This window comes from Colossoma macropomum, unplaced genomic scaffold, assembly GCF_904425465.1.
Source record: "Colossoma macropomum unplaced genomic scaffold, Colossoma_macropomum, whole genome shotgun sequence".
NCBI lineage: Eukaryota > Metazoa > Chordata > Actinopteri > Characiformes > Serrasalmidae > Colossoma > Colossoma macropomum.
In genome coordinates, this window is record NW_023494785.1 from 11,007,819 (window position 1) to 11,035,530 (window position 27,712).

A 27,712-nucleotide genomic window follows, 5' to 3' on the forward strand; every position below is an offset into this window, starting at 1 on the left:
TTGGCCATTTACCGTGTTGTGAATTTAATTAGTTGCTGACTAGGTTTGGGTTTGTTATGACAATCTTGCTCTGCACAGAGGTGAGGATGGTAGGGTGAACATCATGTTTCACTGAACTTTCTGGGAAGCTCTGCACCATTCAGTAGAAATGTTACCCCTCATTTTCACATGCACCTTCTGCTCTTATGGGAAATCTGGCAATAATGTGATGGCACTCTGAATATTGGTGTGTGCATGCAGTTGAGAATGTGAAGGAGGTGCTGAAGCTGACTCTGGAGAATAAGAACGGAGTGGTGGCCTCTGGGGAGCTCACAGTCATCTTGGATGGCCTCACTGTTGACCAGGAGCCTCTGCATAATGGTAACGGCACCACTACAACCAGTGAGTATTTGTCAGTATGTCAACAAATTCTCAGACTCTGTGTCACACTCTAGGCTTTTTTTTTTTTTCCTCACTCTGTCACTCACTCTTTTTTTTATCTCAGTCTTGCAAGAGTGCAGCACGCCCTTTGGTTAAACTGCTCTTTGTATTTATCTTCTAATAGAAGTACAGCAGAACGGAGATGCAATTCATGAGAATGGGGAGGAAAGCACCACGAGGGCCCAGAGCAGGTGAGAAAACTCCATTCTTTTAGAGCTATCATACACTACTATTCAGTGCTCAATGAAAGTACATCCTTAAATTGAAACAAAAACACATACGCTTTACTTTGTGTGGTTTCCATAGGATCACTGGCCATGTGAGAAACCACAATGCAGTGTACTGCGTTACGTCAGTGTGGTGTGACTAAATTTGTCCTCATCCTTGAGGCTGAGAATGCAGCAGTGCAACTTTTTCCCTAGTGATTTTTAGCTTTGGCAGCAGCAGAGCTCCTCTTTGCCCTCTGTTATTGTCTTGAAGTGATTCATTCATTTCCTCTTCAGGCAAACAGGTGCCTGTAAACCAGCTAATGCCAGCTGTCATTGCCGCCACCCCAGTTCTGAGAAAACTCCCTCAAAGGCCATCATGGTGTCATTGGTTAGATTTAGCTGCTCTTGCAGGCCTTCAGAGTCTGAAGTGTTTTTATATGGGAAACGGTTTCACGCTGTGCTTGAGGCGTCAGAGGAAACCGACTGCAATTGTGACAGTCAGAACTTGCTGTTCCATGCATTGTCGTTACTTGTCAAAGTGTCAGACCAGTGCACCCTGCTGCCAAAACATCTCTGCTCTGAGCCCCACCAGGATGACCTGAGGTTTTACCTGTAACACCTAACTGCTAGTCATGTATGCATCTTTGTAAAATAATGGTCGATATGTATGTGTATGAGGATGTAGTTTTAAGGGGTCATATACTATGTTTTACATGTGTGTAATGTGTATATACCTGATAAGACTGATGTATGTAAATGACCTCTGTTATGATTGGCTGTCCTGTGTTGTACCATGTGTAGGAAGTAGTCTGGGGCACTCTGGTCAAATTACGTGTGATTTTGAATTTCTAAGTAAAAAATAAGATTTTCTGCACATTTTAATGCACAATATTTTTGATTTACTGAATTTGAGTTGTTTTTAAGTTAGGACACTTTAAATATTGTTTTATTCTTTACAATATGTTCAACTAATTTTTACTTAATTTCACCAAAACATGTAATTCGAATCATGATGCTTAAAGTTTTGCATATTTACGGAATGTAAAAACTAGGGAGAAAAGGTACATTTTCAAAGGTGATGCTTACATCCAACAGTTTTCAGTTCTTTGAACTTTTGGAAAGTAAATCAGTAAACTCTCTGTAAAGGATTTTGGCCTGGTATGCATGTCCCTGGTACAAAATTGCTAGCAGCAGCTTTGAAGAAGCACTGTTTTGAAGAGAGACAGAGTCTCCTGCGTTCTGTGCCGATTCATCTTCAGGGCTGCCCTCCTGCTTCTGTGTTGTGAATAACAATAGACTCAATATCAGGCTGGCGAATGCGTCATGAGTGCCCTCTCTTCTCTTCTCCCACTTACAAAGCCAAAATGCATGCCGCCTCTTCCTCGAGCACTATGAACAAGCCAAAGGCCGCCTTCCTCTGTGCCGTGTGGCTGCAGTGTGCATGGCTGCATTTTTTTAGAACAGACTACTTTGATCTGGCTGCCAAGTCTAGCTTCAAATGTGTGGTCTGGTCATTTGTCTAAACAAAAAAGCAAACAAACATGATCAACCTGGTTTCTAACTGTGGTTTGGACCATATTCATATAGTGGATCATTTCAGCAGACCCCTAAGGAAGAGACTCAAATGTAGGTTAAGCATTTTACCTTGGTGTTTAAATGCAGCTGCTAATGGACATTATCATTCGTGTTTTTAGGCCTTTGATGAATGGCAATTTTTAGACTGGTTGTATGTTTTCCAGATATTTGATACAGAAATAGGTGTAAGTTGATATTTCTAAATCTACTTTTATACAGGACATGAATGTACAAGTAACCGCAGCTTCATTCAAATCTGAGAGTGAAAGATGCATTGGACCTGTGAAAATTGACCGTTAAATGTTGGTCTTACCTTTACAGTTTAGCACTGTCAGCTCTTGACCTTTTATCAAGATATGAGATATGAAGAGAACTATTCTTTAGCAAGTCAGGTCATTTGTACTGACACTCCCAGCTCTGTGTAAATGCCTCTGCTTTTGTGTTTGGTGCATCATGCAGCTCGGTGAATGGCACAAATGGAGTGGAAAGTGAGGCACCATCCACCTCCTCTGGCAACAGCGAAGGCAGCTCTGTCCCTGTCATCAATGGTGATGGAGAGTCTACGCCTACACGTCAGATTACAAGCCCTAAGGCCACGTCCATCCCGAACCCTGCAGACAGGGACGTAGCCAGTACGACTGGTAAGGGCCACTGCATTTGTGTGCTGGGATACTGTCATATGTTTGCATTCCACAGGTTTCAGAACTGTTATAAAGGTCACCACTGATGAAACTACAATTTTATTTATTCAGCACAAGCACCTGTATCGATAAAGCAATAGATTGTAGGTAAACTAAAAAGTCAGGCAGCACAAGCACAATTAGCACAAAGGACTTTTATTTTGACATGCTTTTACAAAAGGTATTGGGTCAGAAAGAAAGACCCCATGGTGCCCTGCCAAGGTCAGTAATCCTTTCACAAATTTTGAAAAAAAGAAAAAAAGGCCTTTTTGAATTGTGGTTAAAATGGTTAGCCGTGATTCGGTTTACCATGATTCAGTTCACCCCCCCCCCACACACACACACACTTTTTTATTTTTATATATATATATCTATTGTGTGTGTGTGTGTGTGTGTGTGTGTGTGTGTGTGTGTGTGTATATAAATTATAAAAAACAACTGTACAATATAGAGAAGCCTGTGGTCTGTTACATGTAAAGCACTCAGCAGCTTCTCTGGTTCATCACATTACTCACACACATCTCCAAGTGTCAGACTCTGCTGGGGTTCAGTGAATATTTCACTCATTAACACAGTCATTAGCGTTTGAGCCATGAATTTCTCTACTTGATTGATGCAACAGGCCATGAGACCCTGCTGCTGCATGATGCAACTGATCAGTGGAACTGCACCACAGGTGTTGCTAGTGGACACACAAGGCTAGCTAGCGAGCTGATGGCACTAAAGGCTAAATCAAGACTAAGGGGCTGTTCCTTCCGTATGGCTCTCTAATGTTCGCTCCGTTGATAACAACCTGGACTAACATTAATTCAGGCTGTGTTACTCAGCCGTTCAGGTAAAGAGTTACCATTAATGTGTTTTACACTGTATGTTGCGTTATCTGATGTATTTGTCACATATCAGTGAAACCAACTCTGAAGGAAGAATTCTAACTGGTATATCGCCCACTACGACTGCCTTTCCATGAAATACTGTCGTTGCAGATTTTGCCATGAATATTTTAACTGCTGCTTGTCAACCCACACTGCCAGCATGTTGTGAAGCTCCGTCTACTAGCGCACATGCACACGTCAGTAAACTTGTGCGTCAAAAGTTACTTTGTGGCATCCGTAGTAGGTATCGGTATCCCTATCACCAATTGGTCCAACTCTGGTATGTGGCAAACCTAGCACTCCCTCATTTTCCCCAAAAAATGTTGAAGCTTTGCAATATTGGCAATGTTTATATTGTGTAAGATGATGGGAGTTTCTGCTGTTTGAGTTTAGAATTTGATGATTTACCACCCACTGTTGACATCTGGCTGTCAATTATATCAGTCAATAAAGCACTGTTTAAATTTCATTTAAAGTATTGAAGTTTGTTCAGTTTGTGACTATATGAAGTGATATTAGCCAAAACTAAAAAAACCTTTTTTTGGCCCTGTGCGTATAGGTGGGAACAGAGGAAGGGCATGATTGTATAAAAGAAATGCACATGTATGATCTTTTTCAAATTGTAAGTATTTCAGAGTGAACAACCTAAAATGACACATTTTTGGTGCTTCTCATTTGACCAGGTGCAGGCTGAGTGATTGAGCGCTCCACACCTATTAAAGGCTTGATTAGCTCCTGCTTTAATTGACTGCTGATTCTCACCTTCTGCAAAGTGTTGCTCTTTGATGGAGATTCTGGTTAATCTTGTCTCAGTTTGATGACCGTGATTAGCTTATTTAACCTTCTGGTATATAGTCAGGGCATGATTGTATAAAAGAAATGACTACTGCATTTAAATCTGAAATTACTGCATTGAAGTACTGCATTCAAATCAGAGAGAAAGAGAAACATCCTAATATGGTGCCTCAAGCATACAAGGGCTTGGGGCCTTTTTCCTTTTTTTTTCTTATTTTTTTTAAAACAAGGAATATTAGGAAATACTATAACCAGGTATAATATCCCAGCAGAAACATACGGTGAACCTTAGGACTCATATCTAGGAATCGTCCTGAAGATTTGCAAGTCACTTAACTGAGCCTGAACTGATAAATCGTACCTGGCTAAATGCAAGGGTCTCAAACTTAGTGAGTCTTTTATATCTAGACTCTATATTTAGACATCTTCATGAAGATTTGCAGGTTAGTCTGCTGTTTCTGATATTGTTTAACCAAAAAACCTATTTATATCGTATATCAGTGTGTTGTTTCTGTGCTGTGTTGTGACGCTTCTATTGTGGTACATGTTGTGAAGTTTTCACTCCATAGTGATTGTGTATGTGTGTGGAGAGCAGAGTAGAAGATTTGCTGTTTTATTAGATGGAGTCCCTGCTGGGGCTCATTTTCATTAAGGTGCCTGCTAATCTATACTGCTGTCAGCACCTCTGCTCAGCTGAGTTCTGAGAGCAAGCAGCCAGAACAGGTCACACCAAAGACACTCGCTCAGGGGTTTGGTCTCCATGATTGGCATTTCAAGGGGTGAGGGAGGAGAGATTAAAATGAGATGAACAATGTTTAATGGGGAGCTAATTTAAGTATAGCTATTGTTGGATTAAATCTGTGGGGATAGAATGAAACTCTTGCTGAATGTGTTGGTAAGACATCTCAGTTCAAATTCTCTCTCTCTCTCTCTCTCTCTCTCTCTCTGCAGTTAATGGGGAGAATTCTGCTGCTGCTGCTTCCTCTTCAGTTGAGGAGGTGCTTCCCCCTGGTGGTGGGAGTGAGGAAGGCAGTGAATCTGCCTCTTCTGTGTCACCACACCAGCCTGCTGCCCCCTCCAACACGCAGCCCACCAGTGCCACTACCGCCGCTGCCTCCTCTTCTTCCTCTTCCACATCTACACCTTGCCAGGCAGCAGCAGCTGCTGCTGCATCCTCCAGCTCCACGGCAGATGCTGCCGTGGGCAACAGCACAGCCACGGATGGAGCCAAACCTCGCCAGCAAGCCCCTAGCTCTGGCATTTCAGACCCCTTGCCTCCTGGGTAGGATATGTATGTTGTCACAACATGTTCACTGAACAAGAATTTTGAAATGCCACAATTTTTGCTTTTTAATGTACACTCAGTGGCTACTTTATTTGGTGCACATAACTTGTAATTAGAAAAAACGTGTAGATTATAATCAGTTTCTTTATCTGCAAAATTTGTGAGCTCCCCCTTTATACTGGGCAAGCCTGATCAAGCAGGGGTATATTAAACTGATGAAACTAGATCAAAGTTACTCAATCGTTAGCAGCAGACCTAGTTTCATGTTCTGATGCTAGACTGTACACATCAACCAGTTGCTTACCATTTTGTAGCAATACATGCTGGGTGAGAGTATAGAACAGTTGTGGTTAAAATTACAAAGCCATGTAAATGCATTACTTTAGCAAGAGAATAAAACAGCACTATGATTAGACCTCATGACTTCCACCCCTGACATGGCGATATTTTTATTTATTTATTTTTATTTATTTATTTTTTATTTTTATTATTTTTTTTGAGGTTTTAAGTTTTTGAATTTAATAACTGGCAATCATAAACCTTTGTTTATTAACAGAATCTGTGTTGTGCTGTACAAAATTTGCATGTCTGTCAGGCCCTAATTTATTTGCTTTTCACCTCATGTCCCTTTTCCTATAGATGGGAGCAGAGGAAAGACCCACATGGCAGAACTTACTATGTCGATCACAATACAAGAACCACAACATGGGAAAGACCACAGCCTCTGCCACCAGGGTCAGTCATCAGCCTAACAGCACTATTAATGATGAAGCATCACTTTTGACACATGGCCTGAGTGTGTGAATGATGACTGAGTATGTATGCTGTGTTGTGTAGTTGGGAGAGGCGCGTGGATGACCGGGGCCGGATCTACTATGTGGACCACAACACGCGGACAACCACGTGGCAGAGGCCCACCATGGAGTCAGTGCGCAACTTCGAGCAGTGGCAGTCCCAGCGCAGCCAGCTACAGGGAGCTATGCACCAGTTCAACCAGAGATACCTCTACTCGGTACAGATAACCACAAAGACTTGTACAACCCAGTGGTCTTACGACATGCACATCTTCTGAACTTTAATTTAGAAACACAGATATGCATTTATGTATGCACATGTATGATTTTTTTTTCAAATTGTAAGTATTTCAGAGTGAACAACCTAAAACGACACATTTTTGGTGCTTCTGATAGCCATTTGACCAGGTGCAGGCTGAGTGATTGAGCACTCCACACCTATTAAAGGCTTGATTAGCTCCTGCTTTAATCGACTGCTGATTCTCACCTTCTGCAAAGTGTTGCTCTTTGATGGAGATTCTGGTTAATCTTGTCTCAGTTTGATGACCGTGATTAGCTTGTTTAACTTTGAGGGACCTTCTGGTATATAGTCAGGGTGCTGAAGTAGCACAGCTAATGAGGAGGACAAGCAGATAGAGCTCCTGCAGTTGCCTCAGTTAAACTGGAGTATATTTTGTTTAATGTCGGTCTTTCTTTCTCCTCCTTTCAATATGTTTCTGGTCCGGTTTCGGATACAGGCTTCAATGATGTCGGCAGAAAATGACCCCCTGGGTCCGCTACCTCCTGGTTGGGGTAAGTTGCTGCTTTGCCTCATGTTCAGGCTCAGACAAGTATGAGAGGAGTGTTTCTGTACTAGTTGTTTGTTTGTGAGTAAGTAGTAATTTTTGATTCTGCCTCTTTTTCTCTTCACCAGAGCGACGTGTGGATTCAAACGATCGGGTGTATTTTGTCAATCACAATACCAAGACCACCCAATGGGAAGACCCTCGCACACAAGGGTGAGTCCTCAGCTAAAAAAAGAGAACATTTTAGCAAGTTGATCACAGTACCAAGCTGAAGTGTTCTGTCATGCACCAGCAGCTTCAACACTTCAAATGAAAGACATTTCAAAGGAAAAAGACTTCGTTTGAACAAAAAAGACAGTGTGGATTGTCTTAACACAGTGTGGCGTACGCAGGCTGCCAAATGGAATTCCTAAACATTGCATTTTTTTTTATTTATTATTTTTTTTGTGCAGTGTGAATGGCTGTAAATTTCACATGTTCTCTTGCTTCAGTGGACAGAAAACTATTCGATTTCCACATGCAAATTGACACACATGGTGTCATAGAAACATGTTTTTGTGATTTGAAACATACAGCCAAATGCACAGAACTTTTTGGTCATAAAGACCAATTCGTAAGGCACTTAAAGGATCATCATGTCTACTGCAACAACACCTGACTCTATTTAATTATTTCTCTCTTTTAAGGATAGTCATTTCTACTACAGAATCTGAACAACTGTATCAATTATTTTCTCTCTCTCCTATCTGTAGGCTGCAGAATGAGGACCCTCTTCCAGAAGGCTGGGAGATCCGCTACACGCGGGAAGGAGTTCGCTACTTTGTGGATCACAACACCCGCACCACCACGTTCAGTGACCCGAGGACGGGCAAGTCCTCTGTGTGAGTACATGCTTGTCCTCTGTCCTCTCACCTAATATTCACAGAGCTCTTTTGATGCATTTTGTTTTTTAACCGTTTAAAATGATTTGTGTGAGCTTTGATCAGTGCTTCCTCTCATATGTTACCTCTGCTACATGTCTTGCAGCACCAAAGGGCCCCAGATAGCGTATGAGCGTAGCTTCCGATGGAAACTAGCTCACTTCCGCTACCTGTGCCAGGTAATGGTCATTGTAATCATGCCTGTCCTCTGCATTTGGATGCCATATTTAGCACATACAGATTCCCTTTTCCCTTCAACATCACAACCTTTGGTTTCTTTTTCTTCTCCAGTCCAACGCACTACCCAGCCATGTTAAGATCACAGTCTCTAGGCAGACGTTGTTCGAAGACTCTTTCCAGCAAGTAAGAGAGTTTTCCCACTTCTCCCTGTATGTGAGCATGAGCATGTTCACAAATCTCAAATATATAGCAGTTGCCAGCACAAGCACTAGCTGTGCACCCAGGGAATGCCATATTTGCTCTGGTTATTTGTATAGTTTCAGGTTAATTGTTCATCATACAAGTGAAGCATCTTTCTGGTTCCTAGGAAGAATTTGCAAGATGACTGTATGTTGTGCATTCGTTTGCGTGTGTATTCACTCATGGGTTAATTATTATTTTCCAGATAATGGCTCTGAAGCCGTATGATCTTAGGAGAAGGCTTTACGTCATTTTTCGAGGGGAGGAGGGCCTGGACTATGGAGGCCTTGCCAGGTTTGTTTAGACATGCTTGTAGAGTCACACGGCCCACACCACAATATTGTTTTTAATGTTCTAAATGATTTACATCAGCATGTGTCGTCTTTTTCAGTAGGACTGTTGAACATTTGTTTATTTCCTAACACGAGTCTGTGTGTTTTGTTTGCCAGGGAATGGTTTTTCCTCCTCTCACATGAGGTCCTGAACCCCATGTACTGTCTATTTGAGTATGCCGGCAAGAGCAACTACTGTCTTCAGATAAATCCCGCCTCCACTATCAACCCAGACCACCTGTCTTACTTCTGCTTCATTGGCCGCTTCATCGCCATGGTAAGTGCTTTAATCTACTCACTCTGCTTCCTCACATTCAAATCACTGAGTAACACAAGGTCAGGACTAAAACCCTTAATCCATATGAAAGATATAAAATGTAATTTCATGTTTTTGATCACACATTAAGAGTGAATTCCACCGTTGTTTTTTAAATTTCTGCATAATAAAGTTTTTGAGATGCAAATGAAGTCTTTCAGCATGGTTTGATGTGAAATGGCTCATTGTAGAGAAGTGTAGCAATATGGTTTTCTTTACAGTGGTGGTGATAGGAACGAGGGATAGCGATGTCAACAATGCAAATATAGGCATTTTATTTACTGTCCAAAATGACTAGTAAACCTACATGTCTTCTTTGTTTGTATGTCATGTTGATGTTTTAAATCTGAAAACAAAAAAAAAAAGGTTTTCAGTTGGAAATGTACTGCCATTGAACACACTCCTTGTACCCCTCCACCACGAATGTATTAAAAAATGTTTTAGGCCAAATCCTTCTGTGAGGAAACTTTCAAGAAGCATTAAACTCTTCAGACATCTGGTTTCTGTGACAACTGTTGTGAAAAGTTCTGACTTGGCAAGTTTCTCTAGAATGTAGCATTTCACAGCAAACCACTCGGAATGACTTTTTACATCTTAACTATTTAATTATAGGGAAATTTTGAAAAATCTCTGGAATTTCCCTTTACTGATGCATTCTTTTGCTTTTATTTAAATAGTGAGTCTCTTTTTCAACTGTTACATGTATTTTAGCTCAGAAGATCGCGATTAGTATGCAGTATGCCTAGGGCCATCAGTAGGAGCACCCTAAATATAAACATACAAATAATAAATATAATTGTTATAATCATTTACAATTATAAATATAATATATAACAAATAAATAAGAATTAATGAATTGCCTAAATCAGAAAACAGAATAAAGGGAACTTGGTGGTAAAGCCAGAAATGCTTCTATGAAGTTTCCCCAAAATTGAGTCTGTATATAGGTAATTCACATACCTTTGATCAGTCACACTCTGCTGTTTTAATCAAATGCATCTATGCATATGTAATGATGCATGTAATTACATTTAATAACACTGCTGTAATGCGGAATAAAACAAATTTTACTCTTCATAAAACAGCTTTGAAATTGGTTTTTGATTCAGTTAAGAAGTTATTTGCAACTCTATTCACTGGACTATTACCAGATATGGTAATTAGCCCTGGGTGACAAAATAATTAGCCCTATATTTTCTACTTAAAAATCATGATTATTGATTAAATACCCCCCATCCCCCAAAACAAATACACTCGGTCTGCTGTAGCTTTTTAATATAAATTTTTTTTTTTCTTATTTTACTTTTACTGTTCTAATGAGAATCTTTGATACAACCACATATTAAATCATAATATGGAGTAACCCAACGCCTTTTGAAAACTACTTTATCTGTTATAGTAAACATTACTGCACAGCAGCAAATCACTTTGAAGCAAGCTGACGTTACGAAGTGTCAGCATTTATTTTAGTTTACATTCAGTACAGTGCGTAGCAGAGTGAACAAGCAGGAAGCTATTTAACAAATTCTCCGTTATTTTCCACAAAACTGCAGTTAACGCCTTTTAAACATAGGTTACTTTATCTTTAACTGTATCCGATTACATCGTCCTGTCGCCCAGGCCTCATGATTATACTTTATCTCTGTGAAAACAGCGTCGTTGTGTGTGTTTTCTCTAGTGTCATTCTAACATCTTTAAAAAAGAGCTAGGTTGTGGTAGGTTAACCAGTGTCATCCTGTACTGTAGGCACTCTTCCACGGAAAGTTTATCGACACAGGCTTCTCCCTGCCCTTCTACAAACGCATGCTCAACAAGAAGCTCATCTTGAAAGACTTGGAGTCCATTGATCCAGAGTTCTACAATTCGTTGATTTGGATCAGGTATGTGCTGCCTGAACTCTGCTTTTACAGAGCTTTTGCACACAATTGTCATGTACAGGTATCAGTCATGTCCCAATTCAAACTCAAGCTTCAATACAGTTCCTTTTCTGGTGCTGTTGGATCTTTTTGTTCTCTTAGAAATGTAGAAAATGGATACAGTAGTGGTCAAAACTTTTTGCTGTGTGTGTGTGTGTGTGTATATGTGACGCTTTTTGCATATGTCAGTGTGTTCACAATACTTTATGATTCTAAAACAAGTGTGCTCTTGAAAGAATCTAACAAATCTGTATGATGAATTGGGGCATTGAACTAACTCACAATGTATGAAGTAGTGGGTTTTTTTTTTTTTTCTTCTTTTTTTTTAAATTCTTGTTATGTAATATTCAGAATGCCTCTTCACAGCAGTGATCAAAGATGAATATTTTGTTACTCTAAATCTTACTAAATTTCTATTGGCTGGTGGTTGTTGTTGGGAAATTGCAGTATATTTATGAGCTTTTTGTTCCTAAAATGCTGAAAAACACTAAATATCTTTTTGTATATACCTTGTCTAGTTTACATTAAATACCTTATCTGGTTTACAGTTTGTATTGAATAAAAAATAAATACTTTAAATGTCGCATAAAATACTCCAATCATTCATCATATGAAAAGTTGTATTTTACAGTTCAATATTTGATTGCTGTTTTTCCCCTGATCATGATATTAATTTGGTAGTTTCTTCAAAAATGAGATGCATATCTTTTTAAATATATAATAGACCTTTTTCTTTTTAATTAAACCGCAAGAGCTACTATTACTATTCTTAAACTGTCTGTTCTTGCAGGGACAACAACATTGAGGAGTGCAGTTTGGAAATGTATTTCTCTGTTGACATGGAGATCCTGGGCAAAATCACCTCTCATGACCTGAAGCCAGACGGTGCTAACATTCTGGTGACTGAGGAGAACAAAGAGGAATATATCGGGTATGACCGTTCCCTTCACAGCCAAACAGGCAAAGCATTATGGGACTGCTACGAATGGTGACTAATGCAGATGTGTTTTTGTCTGCCCTCTTCAGGCTGATGGCAGAATGGCGGTTTTCAAGAGGTGTTGAGGGACAGACCAAAGCATTTCTGGATGGCTTCAATGAGGTGGTTCCCTTGCAATGGTTGCAGTATTTTGATGAGAAGGAGTTGGAGGTGGGTTTTGTGTTTGTGACCTCAAAGACTAACATCGGATGCCACATATGTGCCGTAACTGTGGTCAGTGGTACATCAACCCTCCTCCTTGAGATATGCCTTCCTGCAGAGTTCATTTCTCTCCAAACACTCATGGTCCAGCTGTTTGAGATGTAAACAAAACCATTTTGCAGGGGTTTGATGTGAACTGGTGGATTGTAGAGAAACTTACTCACTTTGATTTCTTCATAGTGGTGGTGATAAGTACCGGGGGTCTACTGCGCAAATGTAGCCATTTTATTTTCTGTTGAGAAAGATCAGTGAACCTGTTTGTGTCTTCTGAGTGTTTTATGTAATGTGGAAAGTGGTAGAACAGTGATAAATTGCAAAACTTTTGTAAAACAATCGCCAATGTATGAGGTAACACATTCAGAACCATTACATAGTAACTCTGTGTAGTTTTTAGAGGCGTTAAACTCTTCAGACATCTGGTTTCTATCACCACACAATGAACAATTCTGACTCAGTAGGTGTCTTTAGAAGGTGTCATATCAAACCACTCTGAATGACTTTGTGTACACATTAATAATTGAATCACGCAGAAATTTTGAAAGGTAGGTGGAATCCCCCTTTAAGGCCTTAAATATTCTCCTGAGGTCTTGTATTAATGATGAATTGACATTAGCAAATGGAGAGGAACTAAACAATAGTTACATTAGTCACATAGTTAAGCAGTATAGTAGGTTAATTGTTAGTTGCAGCTCTTTAGATCTCTAGGAGAAGGGTTGGTGGTGACCACTGCGGTACATGGTATGTTTCAGATGGAAAGTGATTTTTGTTGTTTTGTTTTTTTGTGTGTGTTTGTGCTTTAGGTTATGCTCTGCGGGATGCAGGAGGTAGATCTGCAGGACTGGCAGAGGAACACTGTGTATCGCCACTATACCAGAAACAGCAAACAGATTATGTGGTTTTGGCAGGTGTGCTACTCCTCTTTTATTACATTTCAGTCTACTTGATTGTGGCCATTTGCTGCTATGTTGATGAGCATTTAATGTCACTTATCTCATTTAATGCATCACTGTGAAATCTTTTCATCGCTTGGTTTCAGTATCTTGGAACTGAAACTGTTTTGCCTAATGCAAAATGTGCTGTCTATGCAGTTTGTGAAGGAGGTGGACAATGAGGTTCGTCTGCGACTGCTGCAGTTTGTCACAGGCACCTGCAGGCTGCCTCTGGGGGGCTTCGCTGAGCTCATGGGTAAGGAATTAAAGGAAAAATACATTAAAAAATACGAACTCTGCATTAGATGCAGTAGTACAAGTAACTGAAATGTGCCAGTTTTGTTAATTATCTGAGATGACTACATCATGATGTATGTTCTTCTTGCCATGTTAATAGGGAGTAACGGACCTCAGAAATTTTGTATCGAGAAGGTCGGCAAGGACACTTGGCTTCCTCGGAGTCACACATGGTGAATATTTAGTTTTATAATGCATTTTTTTTTACTTCCTGACTCCAAAAGTAACAGTCTCACATATTTAATATTCAGATATTTGAATAATGTGTCTGATTTATTTATTTATTTTTTTTCTGATTTTTGCAGCTTTAACAGGCTGGACTTGCCCCCCTACAAAAGCTTTGAACAGTTGAAAGAGAAGCTGCTTTTTGCAATCGAGGAAACCGAAGGATTCGGCCAAGAGTAGAGAGCAGTTCCTCTCTGGAGTGGTGCCCAGCCAAGTCAGAGAGGGAGGGGGGGGGAAAAAATTGAAAAAAAAATACACAAAAAAGTAAAATTGCACAGATAACTACCAATGTAAATAAGCTATTTTGTCATTTTAAACCAAATCTTAATCCAAAACCTCATTTAGCAATCTCCATAACATTATTCCCCATGATTATGCAAGCATTTCAGCTTTTTCTTATCTTTTAAAAGCAGAAATCTAAGTACAATAATAGTCTTTTCCTTTTGGCTGTTTTTAAAGGAGATTGACAAAAAAAAAAATCAAGAGAGGATTTTATAATTAAACCATACCTACAGCTCTAGTTTTATAGAGCTCTTTAAAGGATGATTGTAGTGTTTGGTCTGGTGCCTGGGTTTTCTTCTTCTTTTGGATCTTCAGTTGTGATTGTGCTGCGCTTGCATGGCTGTCTCCAGAGAAGATCAAACCCCTACCCCCCTTACCCGCAGATGCACAAACACACCATAATCCCTCTTGCATATCATCCAAGAGACCTGGGTTCTATCTGACAGTATTGCTGTTGTCACTTTAGACCAAAAGTATTTTCTCTCTTCTCTCTGCTGCTGCATATTCATGTTCCACTGCATATGAATGCAGTTTTGCAGTGTCCTAGTCCTTTCAGTACAAAAACGTGGGGAAATAATAGCTCACTTTTACTTTTTCTCACCGTCTTTGCATGACACGTTTCATTCTGCTGATGATTAAGTAGGTTTCTTTGATTGATCATACTGCTTTTCCTACTGAGGGAAAAGAACCAATATTATGCTAGCACGTTTACACAAAATCTGTTGGGCCACTCAGTTTGTCATACTGACTAGCACAATACTAGGAGGCAGGCCCAATGAAAACACTCCTTCCAGAAGCATTAGACATCATTCACTACAGCATATCAGAGTCTTTGTGATGTTCTACAGCTGTGTGCACTGACTGACCAGCTGTCTGTAACAGCTGAAAACAGCTGCAGAATGCCTTCTTGCTGGTGTCTCCTAAAGGAGAAACCATCAAGAGGAGGAGCATCAGTGTTGAGCTGAAATACATCTAAATACTGGGGAGTTGATTTAAGATGCTCCTGTAGATAAAGAGGCTCATAATGTGGAAGTGAGATACAGTGTGCCACCATGCCACTTTAGCTTGACTGGGCTTTGCATCCAAGCTTGTTTCCCCTCTTTTTGTTCCCTGTCTTTATCATTATCTCTAATTCATTTGTCTGTTTGATTTTGTTCTTGTTTTTTCTTTTATTGGTAGAGGTGAACACAAGGATTCTGGACAAAAATTGTAACAGTGACAATTATATTGAAGAGGAACAAGCTTGTCATTGTTAGCAAGTGAACTCACTCATCCTAAATGCTGATGAGATGGTCAGTTTTGCTTTATGAAAAGCAACCATTCAAAAATATCACTGTGCCCTCATTTTTAAATAATTGACTTAAGAGTTGATTTAAATACCAGTGTGTAATGTAGTTCATTTTATATATGTCCAAAAGTTTGTAGACACCTGCTTCTTCAACGCTTCTTTTGAACTTAGGAATATTAATAGGGAGTTTATCCCCCTTTGCTGCAGTAACAACCTCTTCTCTTCTAGGAGGACTTTACACTGTTGAAATATTGCTATGAGAATCTGACTGTATTCAGCCACAAGAGCATTAGTGAGGTCAGATACTAATGTTGGATGATTAGTTCTGGATCACAAACATGACTCCAACTGATCCCAAAGATATTAAGGTAAAGCTCCATCACTCCAGAAAACAATTCCACTGCTCCTCAGCCCAATGCTGTCATCAGTGAGTGCACCTCATAGTGGCTTAATTCACTAATTTTGGGGTGTCTGGACACTTTTGGACATAGTGAGTGTATGCAGACATAACAATATGGTGTTATTTCCAAAAGAAGTTACCTCTGCAGCACTTTGACAGCAAGAAGAGAGAGTGACTTTCACATCAAGCAGTTTTAGCAGTCCCACAGGCAGTTAAAATTAATGTAAAATAATTCTTATTACTTTGCCCCAGGTCTCCACATTTTTTTTTTTTTTGTTTAAACACCATGTAACAAACACTTATACATTTTACATACTTCCCTGAGACAGTCTAAGCCTCAGCGGCTGGAGTTGTTGCGGCTGTTTGGTTAGGCGGGGTTGTTTCTCACTTCTATTTATTTAAGTTTTAGTTCTTTGCATTTTGCTTTTCTTTCTAAATGTGAAAACTACCAAAATCTGCCTCTGGTGCTTTCTGTCAGACAATTAGAGCAGGGAGCTGCTCTGTCCACTTCAACAAATGAGTTTGTCAGCAAGCTTCTGCTGTTGTGTTACGATCAAATCATTACAGTAAAATTTCAACACTGTTGCTCAAATATAATTCGTTCATTAGGCTTGTAAATAATGAATGTAAGCTACTCCTCACTAAAAACTAAAACTATTTGGTAAGAGGACTCCATCGCTTTTTGTCTGTAACTATTGGCTTGAACAACAGCAGTTGCTAAATAAACCTCATCACCACGGTACTGTGCTTCCATCTGAAATCGAAAGGAAAAGATTTTGTAACAACAAAAGAGATAAAAAACAAAAGATCCCTACATCTAGAAAAGTACTTAATTGGTTGTATTTGGAGCAGCAACATCAACAGGCTCTGTGACGCCTTGTTCCTATCAGATGAATTGTAACATATCATGTGTAGATAGACACTGTAAACACTGTAAATGCCCCCCAGCTGGAGACTTGTGTATAAAATATTAATTTTTAATCTGCTTTAGCCATTTTAATAGACTAATTTGATTTATGGAAATGAAAACCTACCCTCCATTTTTGTTTTGAGGAAAGAGACAAGAGGGAAGGTGGGTCGTATTGGCTGTTTTTATTCTCTCTCTTTTTCTTTCTTTTCTGTTGGGAGGGAAGGGGGTTATTGGTTGGATCTTGCCTGTGGAGAGAACCATATTTAATAAATGTATATGACCATCTTTACATTGAACTTGAGTTTGTTTCAAATATTGACCACCAATCTCAAAGGTGTGAGTTCTCCAATCAAAATCTAAACGTTTTTAAAAAGAATGTCAAACTCTGCCATCTCCAAATACCAAGTAAGGCACACTTGCATCCCAGTCAGTGTAGTTAAAACTATTTACACTTTATTATTTTAACCTCAAAATAAGAAGCACAAATTAACCCTAACATCAAGTCGTTGAACATGACTTGTTCCCTTTTAAGGCTATTACAATCAAAATAACAGATTAACACAAATTGGGAAAAAAAATATCTAAGGCATTATATTCAGGTCTGTGTTAGATCTGGATCCTGAAGATAAATCTTTCCATCAGCCACCGAGTTTCTTGAGTAGGTCAAGTGCTTCTTTGTGAACCTAAAGGGAATCACAAATTATGAATCTAAAATATGTCCCAAAGAAAAGGTGTGTAAATATAGTATACAGTTAAAAAGTACTGTATCTGATACGGACTCTATATTATTACTGTGTATTATAAAGAGGGTCAAAGGTGGTCTTAACCTGTTTGTCCTCCTCTGTTATGGCAGGATAGTCTCTTGCTTTGTTCAGCCAAAGAACAGCCTTCTCCTGGTCCTTAAGCATCATGTATGTCTTCCCAAGCATCAGAAGATTCTTGCTATAGAAATTTGGGTCAACTGAACAGAAACCAAGCAAAGAAAATGGTGCTTTTATCTCCCTTTCCTCATGAACGGTACCATAAGCTGTCCAGCAAAGGTATATAAAATTTCGTGACATGTTCAAAAATGTTAATACTATACCTTCCTCAGCTTTCAGGAAATAAGCCAAAGCCTAAAAACAGGATATATTTGAATGTCACATGATATTACGAGAGTCATGTCTGCAAGCATATTAAGATTTTACTTGTCTAACTGGAAATACATATACAGTAAAAATGTGAGAGAATCTACACCTGTATGTTAGGTTAGACTTTGCATTTTACCTCCTCATAAGTTGCAGTGGGTGGTGATGCAAAAATAACTGCTGCAACTTTCCGTTGGTACCACGGCAACTCAGCAAAGGCAAAACACCTGAATGAAAAATAGAACAAAAACTTTACTGCACTGTTGCTCATTGATAGCTCACCACAATGTATTTGACAAATAGGAAACGATCAAAAAGCTTGTTAAAAATCTAAAATCAACGAGATGTTATGTAATTTGTGGTTCCAGCAGTACAGTTTCCTCAGTTCAATAGTTTCCTTATTCAACACATACTTACCAGTAACCCAAGATGTGGATCGATGTTGCATCTTTTGGATTGAGGTCTATAGCTCTCTGTAGAAACAACACACTGTTTCAATTGCACTTTTCTGAACCCATTATGCATCTACTTGTAAATGAAGTTTTCCATATGAAAGTGTTTGCATGAATTACAGTTATTTTCATGCCATGATCAGCATATAGCAGCAGTCTGAGCTCTCTAGTAGACCTTAACATAAGTGTTTATAAGTTCTGATTTACTTTTATTGTGTTCTTAAGCACTGACAATTTATTTTGTGCTGGTTAAATTTTCAGAAGATTTTCATTAACTCATTAGCTATTAAAGTTTGTCTTAAAATGTTTAACATAAGACTTTTTTTTAAGACTCAGGCTTTAGTTTAAGTATTTTTTTCTGTACTGTTTGGTTTTATAAACTCTATGGTCTACCAATCAGGGGCATGTGAACATTTGGCCTTTTTGTTAGGAGTCAGTACAACCTCATTGCAGACAAGAAGCAGTAAAATGACCATACTCATCCTCTACAGTAAAAACAAAACAGCTTTATATTACTATAGCCTCCTTTTTTTATTTTTATAGCACTATAAGCATTATAAAATAGCAGTTTGACAGTTATTTTCATACTATAATCAGCTTACCTCCAAATGGTCCTTAATAATGTAAGAATTTCCTATTTTAACCTTGATCCCTTCATAATCGCCTACATCACTCAGGCAGATGGCATACCACTAAATAAAAATAAATAAATGGTGAATACAGTTAAAAGAGAGGCACTCGTGAAGGACAAGCTGATGTTCAATACAGCACATTGTTTACTTTGTGTGCAGCAAAGCAGGCTTCATTTTTCTCCAGTGCTTTTTTGGCGTAGTCGAAGGCCTCAAAGGTGAGCCTTTTTTTCTGGTCAGCAGCAATGTTGGGCAGCAAAGCGAGGTCACGTGAAGCCCGTGCCAGCCTCCACAGGAATTCAGCATCATCACTAGAAGAGCAGGAACACCACATCGCATGATATGTAAAAAACACTCCTCTCCACAGACTTTTTATGAGTTCTGAACTACGAGTTTGTCAGGGCTGTTATTCATACCATGACTACTTTTTCATGACCTACAGAGTAAATACAACACAGTGATTTCTACAATGCAACCAAGCAACCCTACACCTAAGAGTAATACTGGTAACAGTATTAGAGAGAATGAAAACTGATATGGGGACCGTTATACAGTAGCTGAGTTGGGCAGTTAGACCTGAAGCAAAAAAAAGGCTTGGAAACCCAGTGTAGTCTGATCAGATCAAAAAACCTATTTCCACGTATCAGTTTGAGCTCTCTGGTGTTCACTGACATTAGCATTTTTAGGTTTTTCACCACTGTATCATCTAATTAAACACTGACTGTATTCATTTTATGCTTGTTTTACTACTGACAGAAATTCCTTTAATGCATGACTTACTAAACTTTAAATGAACTGTTGTAACCTCAATTTCATCAGAACAGATGCTGCTCTTGGTTTGGATGTTTCATTGTTTTTCCTTTCTAGGTCTGTGCTACAGAATGTGGGGTTTTCCAATTGGGCACATGAGCATTTGGCCTTTTCGTTAGGAGTGAGTACAAAAATGCTGCAGATAGGTTGACTGATGTTTTCTCTCTCTAAATCACTAAAATGATTACATTCATCCTCCACAGCAGGAGAAAAAACTCAGAAAGGCTCTTAAATTAGCAGCTGCAGTAACGAGTTGTATTGTAATAATACAGGGTGATTCAAAAAGATTCATCTGATTTCAAAATGATTTATTTTACTTGTAAATCATTACAGATCAATGCAGTAAACTGTAAATGGTTTAAGTGAGCATAAAGTTTTGTTATTTTACAAGTGCTCAGTGTGAACCTCCTCCAGCTGTACAGACAACATCAACGGCATAGTCAAATTCATCCTATACTCGATTGAGCATGTCGGGTGTCGCTGTGCTCACAGCTCTTTCAGTGCGATTTCGGAGATCATCCAGTGCTGCGTAACCGACGATGGATGCTCTGAGCTGTTGGAGGTTCACTGCAGACGAGAATCACGCTGCACAGTTATGACAGATTCACTCTTATTGAAGTGGAGAACGCAAAACGCTTTCTGCTCAGGGGTCGCGTCTCCTCACAGACTGAAGGGAGCCATCTTCCAGTGACAGTCTATGGGTCTGTCTAACTCTATGACCCCCTCTTTCAATTGATATGTGATTGGTTCCTAGGCGCCTCATGGTTGTAAAAATATGGCTGAATCTTTTTGAATTACCCAGTATAACCTTAAAAAAAATCACCACTTATTTGTCCTTGATATGAATTTGTAGGTAGGTATCGTCTACGAGGAGGAACACAAAACTGAACAGCTCTGAATTGTATGCTCTGGTATAGACAACAGTTGCTGTGTGCTCACACAAGTAGGAGCTGCTGACTATTGAAAGTAACAGAGCAGAACAAAGTAACAAATCTCTCTCTCTTTCAGTTTGGTCTGTGACCAACAGTGCTGAAAAAAGACAGCTTCTCATCTATACTGGCCAGAGTAAATGGGACCTTGTCTTTTCAAGAGTTCTACACAATATATTCAAACAAATCCAGACACCCCTCCCAATTAGTCAATGCAGCTAGTTTAACGTGCACCCGCTGCAGATACTGGCTTACATAAGCTCCCTTGAAAAGCACTGTCAATAGAATGGGACAATCTAGAGCAGTCAATCATGAGCCTAAGGTCACCGTGCCCAATGCCAAGTGTCATTTAGAGGGGTATGAAGCCCCACCACCACTGTGGAACTGAGATGGAGTGATGGAGCTCTATCCAATACTTTTAGAAGAGTGATGTCCAATCTTATCCATAAAGGGCTGGTGTGGCTACAGGTCTTCATTCCAAATGAGAAGGAGCACACCTGATTATACCTGTTTAATCAATTGCTCAGCCTTTGTGTTGTCGCTTTGTTGAAATGAAAACCTGCAGCCATAGTGGCCCTCTGCAGTTAAGACTGCACACCCCTGCTTTAAGAGAAGTTGGAGTGACATTTGTGAGCCAGAACTAATCATCCAACATCAGAACCTGACCTCACTAATGCTCTTGTGGCTGAATGCAATCAAATCCACACAGCAGTATTCCAACATCTACTTTAAAGTCTTCCTTGAATAGTTGAGGCTGTTACTGCAACAAAGAGGGACAAACTCCCTATTAATGCCCCTGATTTCAGAAGAAATGTTGGATGTTGGACGTGTCTACAAACTTTTAGACGTATACCGAATGTATAATGTATAATTAAGAATTACTTTTTTAAACTTTAGAAAATTCTCGTAGGATTTAAATAAAACAGAAAAAAAGAAATACTTTTGCTGGCGTACATACTGAGTCACCAAAGAGTGACAAGGCCAAATTCAGCGGGCCCTGAAAAGACCCATTGTCTCAGCTTTTCATCACCTAAAACAGAGCCCACTCTGAGTGCACTGAGGGACACTGCCTGCCAGTAACACTCACCTTTCTGCTCAGTGTCAGAGACTGACTGTTAGCCATTTCTCCATAATGGCCAAGTGCAATCAGAACTGAATCAACAGAAGGCCAGTATTTACCTGTCCTTGTACTGTAGCAGCAGCTGGTAAAGCTTCTCCGTCTCTCCACAGCTGTATAGGTAATCAGCTTGCTCTAAAACCTCTTCGGCTGAACAGACGGAGAGAAAAGAGTGATAAGAGAAACTGGAGTCAATGGCATAAATTCTTAAGTACCTTGGAAATGACCTGGAAATATGAAAGTCATTGAAAAACGTACCTTTGTCAAGTGCAAAGACTGCAGTTGCACAAGTCACCTTCTTGTGCGCTTCATATCCCAGATAAGATAGTGCTGTCAGGAATGCGGTGGTTTTAGCCTAATTTGGGCCAAAGCACAACACATTAAACACACCACTGACTGGAAACCCACACGTTTTTTCTTAATGTATTTAGGTTCTTTTTAAAACCCTTTTTTTTTCTTGTTTTTTATTCATTCCTAATGTCCTTTTTTCTTTTAGTATTCTGTAAAGCACTTTGAACTGCTCTTTTGTATTAAATGTGCTACATAAATAAAGATTATTATCAGTAGTAGTAATAGTATTATTAAGTCACAGAGTGCAAAGAAAATCAGTGCAAAGCACATCTTGAATTTTATGATGCTTTTATAAACCAGTAATCTGCTGCAAACATCTTGCCAGAAAGCCTCAAGACAGTTCTGCTTCCTGAATGGTTTCTACTTCTGCACACAGAATGAGAAAAGCACAGAGGGAAAAGGAAAACTGATCAAACTGCAGATAACGTCGCCCTGCCAGTGTCGGGCTGCTCTTTCGCCCATATCTGCTTAGCCGAGTTATTTGGTTTAGTGACCCTGCAGCTGAAGCTGTCAGGAGTCACAGTCCTGGCGAGCAGAGCGGCGCTCAACTGAACTTACAATGACAACAGACAACAGGTCTAGACTACTGATTAAAACAGTGAAGTCCAAGTTCTAAACGATAAGCGAGATTCGGCGAGATAAAGGAGGTAAAAGGGCAGTCAACGAGTGCAACTCTCACATGAGCCGGTGTGATCCTCCGTACAGCCCCGCACTGCTGCTGCCCGGTGTGCCCGGCTGGTCTCCGGTGGTTCTTCACCTGCCTGCTCACCGCCCGAGCAAACGACCTTAACGGAGAGACAGAGGCCGCCATGCTTCTCCACTGACCCTCAACTCAGGGAGACCACAGCGTCCGAGTGTGACTGGGTGGATATGAACCTGAGCAGGGGGTAGAAAAAACACTGCCCTGTAACCGAAGAGGCTCTAACCACTCCAGGTTATCTCACAGCCAGGGTTGCCAAACACTCTAACAAACTCCCCGAATTAAGAAAAACGTCCGACTTCACCTCGTTTTCACAAATTTTATTATTTACGTCTATTTGTAACTAACTGGCTAACTGGGTCAGATGACCAATTCTAAGATACCTAATTCAACTGAGAAGTACGAAAATTACATTTAACGTGTATGTCAAATCCTCCTCCTCCTCCTCTTCCTCCTACTACTAATAGGGTAATAATAACTGTAACAGTAGTATTAGCCATACTGGACAGATTTCCTCTTATTTTTCTTCTTCTTCTTCTTCTTATTATTATTATTATTATTAACTGTCAAAAGCTGTACTGGTAGTATTGCTACTCTGTATATTAATATCTAATACAGTATATGTCAAAAAAACATGGAAGTCCAAAGACAAATTAAATACGCGATTTGCTTAAACATGGCAACCCTGCTGTTTTTGTTTTAGACTCGTGCCTTTCCGCATCATCCGATTACGACACACTGCCATGATGGCTGATGAGGAAGCAGATCAAAGTCCTAATAAGACTTCTAACGTCTCTAGCAGATCCTCCTGCGGCTCCTAAAGTAACTTAAAGACTTAAAATGTGCTTTATTTACACTTTTACTGCGGGGAGCGAATTTAGAGCTGGGATGAAACCTCACACGCTTTTATAGGTTTAATGTTTCTGTAGCGCGCTCAAAGGAACACACAGTGTTTGGCAACAGACGAGCAGACATAATAAAAGTCCTCAGACCGCTCCAGCGCTAACGTTAAAGTCATCAACCCCACTGACCCTTATGTACATCATTTTCACCCTTTTCTCTTTTCCCATTCATTCCCACGCTCGATGCTTAGTTACTGTATTTTACAAGGTTATGTGGTGTTAGCTTAAAAGTGTGTAGGAATATGCTTCACCCTTACTTTTTCACTTGCACTCTATGATTGCTTTAACTTATTTGTATTTCCCTCAAAAAAATCTGGTTTGTGTCCACCTTATTTTTCTGGCAGATAGGTTACATTTTTACATTTGTTTAAGTTACTACAGAAATAAGAAGTATAATGTGTATGATCATAATAATCAGAGACTATAAATGTCATTAGCAAATACGTTAGATTACTTATGGTTTTCGGTTCAAAAATAGCCAGTTTTGTTTTATTTACATATATTTTTTGTGCACAACATGGCATTTATCCAGTTGTGTTAGATTTTATCTCTAAAGAGTGAGAATTGTCATTACCGTCTCACAGTTGGCTGCAAAAGTAAAGACAATTTTGCTATTTTACGTTGAGAAACGTTGTTCTTGAATTGTTGCACTATTTGCTCGTGCAGTCTTTCACAGAGTGGTGAACCCCTCCTCATCTGTACTTCTGAAAGGTTCAGCCTCTCTGGGATACTCTTTTATACCCAATCATGTTACTGACCTGTTGCCAGTTAACCATCAGGTGTTTTTTTAAGCATTACACAACTTTGCCAGCCTTTTATTGCCCCCGTCCCAACTTTTTTGTAATGTGTTGTTGGCATCAAATTCTAAGTGGGCATATATTTTTCAAAAAACAATAAAATTTCTCATTTGATTTGTCTTTGTACTATTTTAATGAAATACTGAGTTTAAATGATTTGCACATCATTGAATTTTGTTTTTATTTACATTTTTCACAGTGTCCCAACTTTTTTGGAAATGGGGTTGTATTTTACTTGATTTGTAATACCATTAATGTAATCTTTGTAGACTAAATGCTTCTCTTGAATCAAAATGTAATTAACGGTTTTGATTCAACAGATATGCGTTAGGTTTTGTGTTTGTGCTTGTTTATTGTGATTATGCAAAGCAGTAGCTGCAATGAGCACAACAACCTGTCAGGTGATTTCAGTGATCCTTTCTTTTAAACTTCAGAAAAGAAAATTTCAACAGAATGTCACACTGTTTTTTACACACATACATGTATTGTCTAAGCCGCGTATCCTTCTGGGTTGCGGGGGGTGCTGGAGCCTATCCCAGCAGTCATTGGGCAGAAGGCAGAAAACACCCTGGACAGGTTGCCAGTCCATCACAGGGCAGACACAAAGACATTTATAGTCACACACACTCACACCTAGGGGTAATTTAACATGTACAATTGGCCTGACTGCATGTCTTTGGACTGTGGGTGAAAACCAGACCACCAGGAGGAAACCCACACAGACACGGGGAGAACATGCAAACTCCACACAGAAAGGATCCTGGTCACCCGGCCAAGGAATCAACTAAAAAACACAATTTTTATTTTAGTTAATTAACTAAAATAATTTAATAATTTCCTTATATGTTCTTTAATATAACTACATCCAGAGGTGGAAAAAGTATGAGTACTGCTCCAAAATCTCACTTAATTAAAACTGAAAGTCAAAAACTGACGTTTAAACAAGCTCAAGTAAACAAAAGGAAAAGTAAATTGTGTAGTTTAACACACAGTTAAAAGTCAGGACATGCTTTAAAAAAGCTTTGCATTAACTTTAACCCCATAAAATACCAGGGCTTAATACACACTAAAGCTTATTATTCAATAACTACAGAGACTTCAATGCTGGTTGAGCTAGGTTATAGAAGTGTGTAATTAAACTTTGGACCTGCCGACAGGCCCTGGCCATTCAAGGGGTTAAATCTGATCATACTCTATGTATCCCAGACTAGCAAATCTTGTCTTAACCCTTTTCTACAAGCTCTTGTTGTGGTGCAGTGACTAATGGGTGACACTGGTCCTCCCACAAATATGTGGAAACTTCACTGACGATAACAAAAAAACAGTTAAATAGAAAAGACATATGTTTTTTCCTTGGAAATGTAATTCAGTGAAAGTACAAGTATACAATTCCAATAAAACTAGCATCAAGAACAGATCATCCAACATAATGCTTAAGTATAGTAAGAAAGTACAATCTCTCAAGTACTGTCCACCCCTGACCACAACTACAGTAGATCCACAGGTCAGCATTCATGCTTGAGTTGTTGCTCGCTGCAGCCATCCTCCCCCTACTGGCCTCTGTCAGTACTGCAGTAAATAGCCAGTGCTCTTGATCACCTTCACATGCTTAGTTATAATGGTTTTTGCTGTATTCATTACAAATCCATTCCATGATGATGTTCAGGTCTCTCAGTGCTCCAGACTGTTGAACACAAAATCAGAAATAAATATAGAATACAATAGAATGAATAGAAATCTGCACGGCTTGGTAAGATGTCTCTGATTGTTCATGGAAATGTGATGAAGATATTCTATGTAGTTTTGCGGGACACTTTAGGATCAGATGATAAAATCTGTACTGATCAATTAGTATTGATCTCTGTCATGATCTTGTTTGTGGGCGAGTTCTGCTTTAAAGGTACGATAAGCCTCGGCAGCCTTCTTTTACTGAGGAAGCACCAAAACGGTGAGTATTACTGTCAGACCTATTATTGCTGTCAAAAATACCACACTGCAGATTCGTACTTGATTAAAATCACAGAAAACATGTCTGTAATCACTTAATTTCCACAGTAAAACTAATCCAGCTTGAACAGGGCCAAAACAGAGAGCTTTTCTACTCTTTGGAACCTCAAGTACTACTACATAGAGCAGGTTGATAACCTCAATCTGTATTGTGATAAAGTTTTCCTTCAAATATTTAGACGATAATGTTTTGTCTAAAATTCAACACCTGAATTTTAATAGGGCAGATATTTTTGTCTAATTTACATTTAAATAAACACAGGTTGAAAGAGTTGAAAAAGTTTCTGATGACTCTCGGTGGTTGCGTTTTGCTTTGTTTAGTTTTGCTTCAGTGTTCTTGTTACTGATCTCTGCCTGCCTTCGACTCCTGTTTTTGAATGCATTTCTGTATTAAGCTGATTTTTGTTTTGGACTGTGTTCTCCTCAGCCTCATTAAAGAACACCTGCAAATTCACCCAGCCTCAATGAATTACACATGAAGTATACAGGTAGATTTTATGCTATGAAAATACCGATAAATATTGATATTGTGATATCAAACATAACCATTTTAACTTCGTGTATTAAAATTCATTTGTTGTCTTTTGAGAGAAAACACTTGCTATATTTCTTTAAAGTTACGTGGTCTTGTTTTGAATGTTGGTATATCTGTTTTTGTTTTCTATGGAAATGTATCACACTATGGTATGACCCCACTCCACAGTGTATTATTCAATTTGTGTATTGTTACATCTCTAATACAATGAATTACATGATTATTACAATATTAGTATTATTTCCATATAAAATAAAACCCAAATATTTTGAAGCTGCCTGATTTATTTTAAATGGCACTCAGTTGCTGCAGAGGAGTGATTATGATAGAAAGGAGCATCTCACTGTGTCCTGATGTCCAGATTACTTCAGAGAAATGGAGAAGAGGAGCGTGCAGCTGATAGAACAGGTAGAGATGGGTGGGCTTAAATACAGAGGGGTCGAGTAGTGAAGTTTCAGGCCTGCTGTTTTTTAGATTTGTTTTCTTTCTTCTGAGCTTTTTTTCCTTT

The 27,712-nt window shown here is 39.2% G+C and overlaps 2 protein-coding genes across 2 annotated transcripts in view; one reads left to right on the forward strand and one right to left on the reverse strand.

Annotated features, from left to right (window-relative positions):
* The window catches only part of LOC118816206 (NEDD4-like E3 ubiquitin-protein ligase WWP1), a 35,070-nt gene extending 20,838 nt beyond the window's left edge, over positions 1-14,232 (forward strand). The window contains exons 6-25 of the mRNA XM_036582729.1: positions 241-381; positions 545-611; positions 2,664-2,845; positions 5,503-5,833; positions 6,476-6,571; positions 6,674-6,848; positions 7,368-7,422; positions 7,544-7,628; positions 8,168-8,296; positions 8,442-8,514; positions 8,627-8,698; positions 8,961-9,049; positions 9,205-9,364; positions 11,150-11,283; positions 12,110-12,250; positions 12,346-12,466; positions 13,318-13,422; positions 13,606-13,702; positions 13,844-13,916; positions 14,049-14,232. Of these exons, the coding sequence (XP_036438622.1) occupies positions 241-381; positions 545-611; positions 2,664-2,845; positions 5,503-5,833; positions 6,476-6,571; positions 6,674-6,848; positions 7,368-7,422; positions 7,544-7,628; positions 8,168-8,296; positions 8,442-8,514; positions 8,627-8,698; positions 8,961-9,049; positions 9,205-9,364; positions 11,150-11,283; positions 12,110-12,250; positions 12,346-12,466; positions 13,318-13,422; positions 13,606-13,702; positions 13,844-13,916; positions 14,049-14,148 (2,426 nt within the window). The 3' untranslated portion in view covers positions 14,149-14,232. The remainder of the gene's footprint in view (positions 1-240; positions 382-544; positions 612-2,663; positions 2,846-5,502; positions 5,834-6,475; positions 6,572-6,673; positions 6,849-7,367; positions 7,423-7,543; positions 7,629-8,167; positions 8,297-8,441; positions 8,515-8,626; positions 8,699-8,960; positions 9,050-9,204; positions 9,365-11,149; positions 11,284-12,109; positions 12,251-12,345; positions 12,467-13,317; positions 13,423-13,605; positions 13,703-13,843; positions 13,917-14,048) is intronic.
* A 2,109-nt stretch (positions 14,233-16,341) lies between these two features.
* On the reverse strand, positions 16,342-23,214 carry rmdn1 (regulator of microtubule dynamics 1). Its single transcript, XM_036582739.1, has 10 exons — positions 22,943-23,214; positions 22,171-22,267; positions 21,975-22,062; positions 19,208-19,367; positions 19,030-19,119; positions 18,393-18,448; positions 18,115-18,202; positions 17,933-17,963; positions 17,676-17,809; positions 16,342-17,531 (listed from the first exon to the last, which is right to left on the reverse strand). The coding sequence occupies exons 1-10, from the start codon at positions 23,072-23,074 to the stop codon at positions 17,487-17,489; spliced, it is 921 nt and encodes a 306-aa protein (XP_036438632.1). The 5' UTR covers positions 23,075-23,214; the 3' UTR covers positions 16,342-17,486.
* Positions 23,215-27,712: the final 4,498 nt, after the last annotated feature.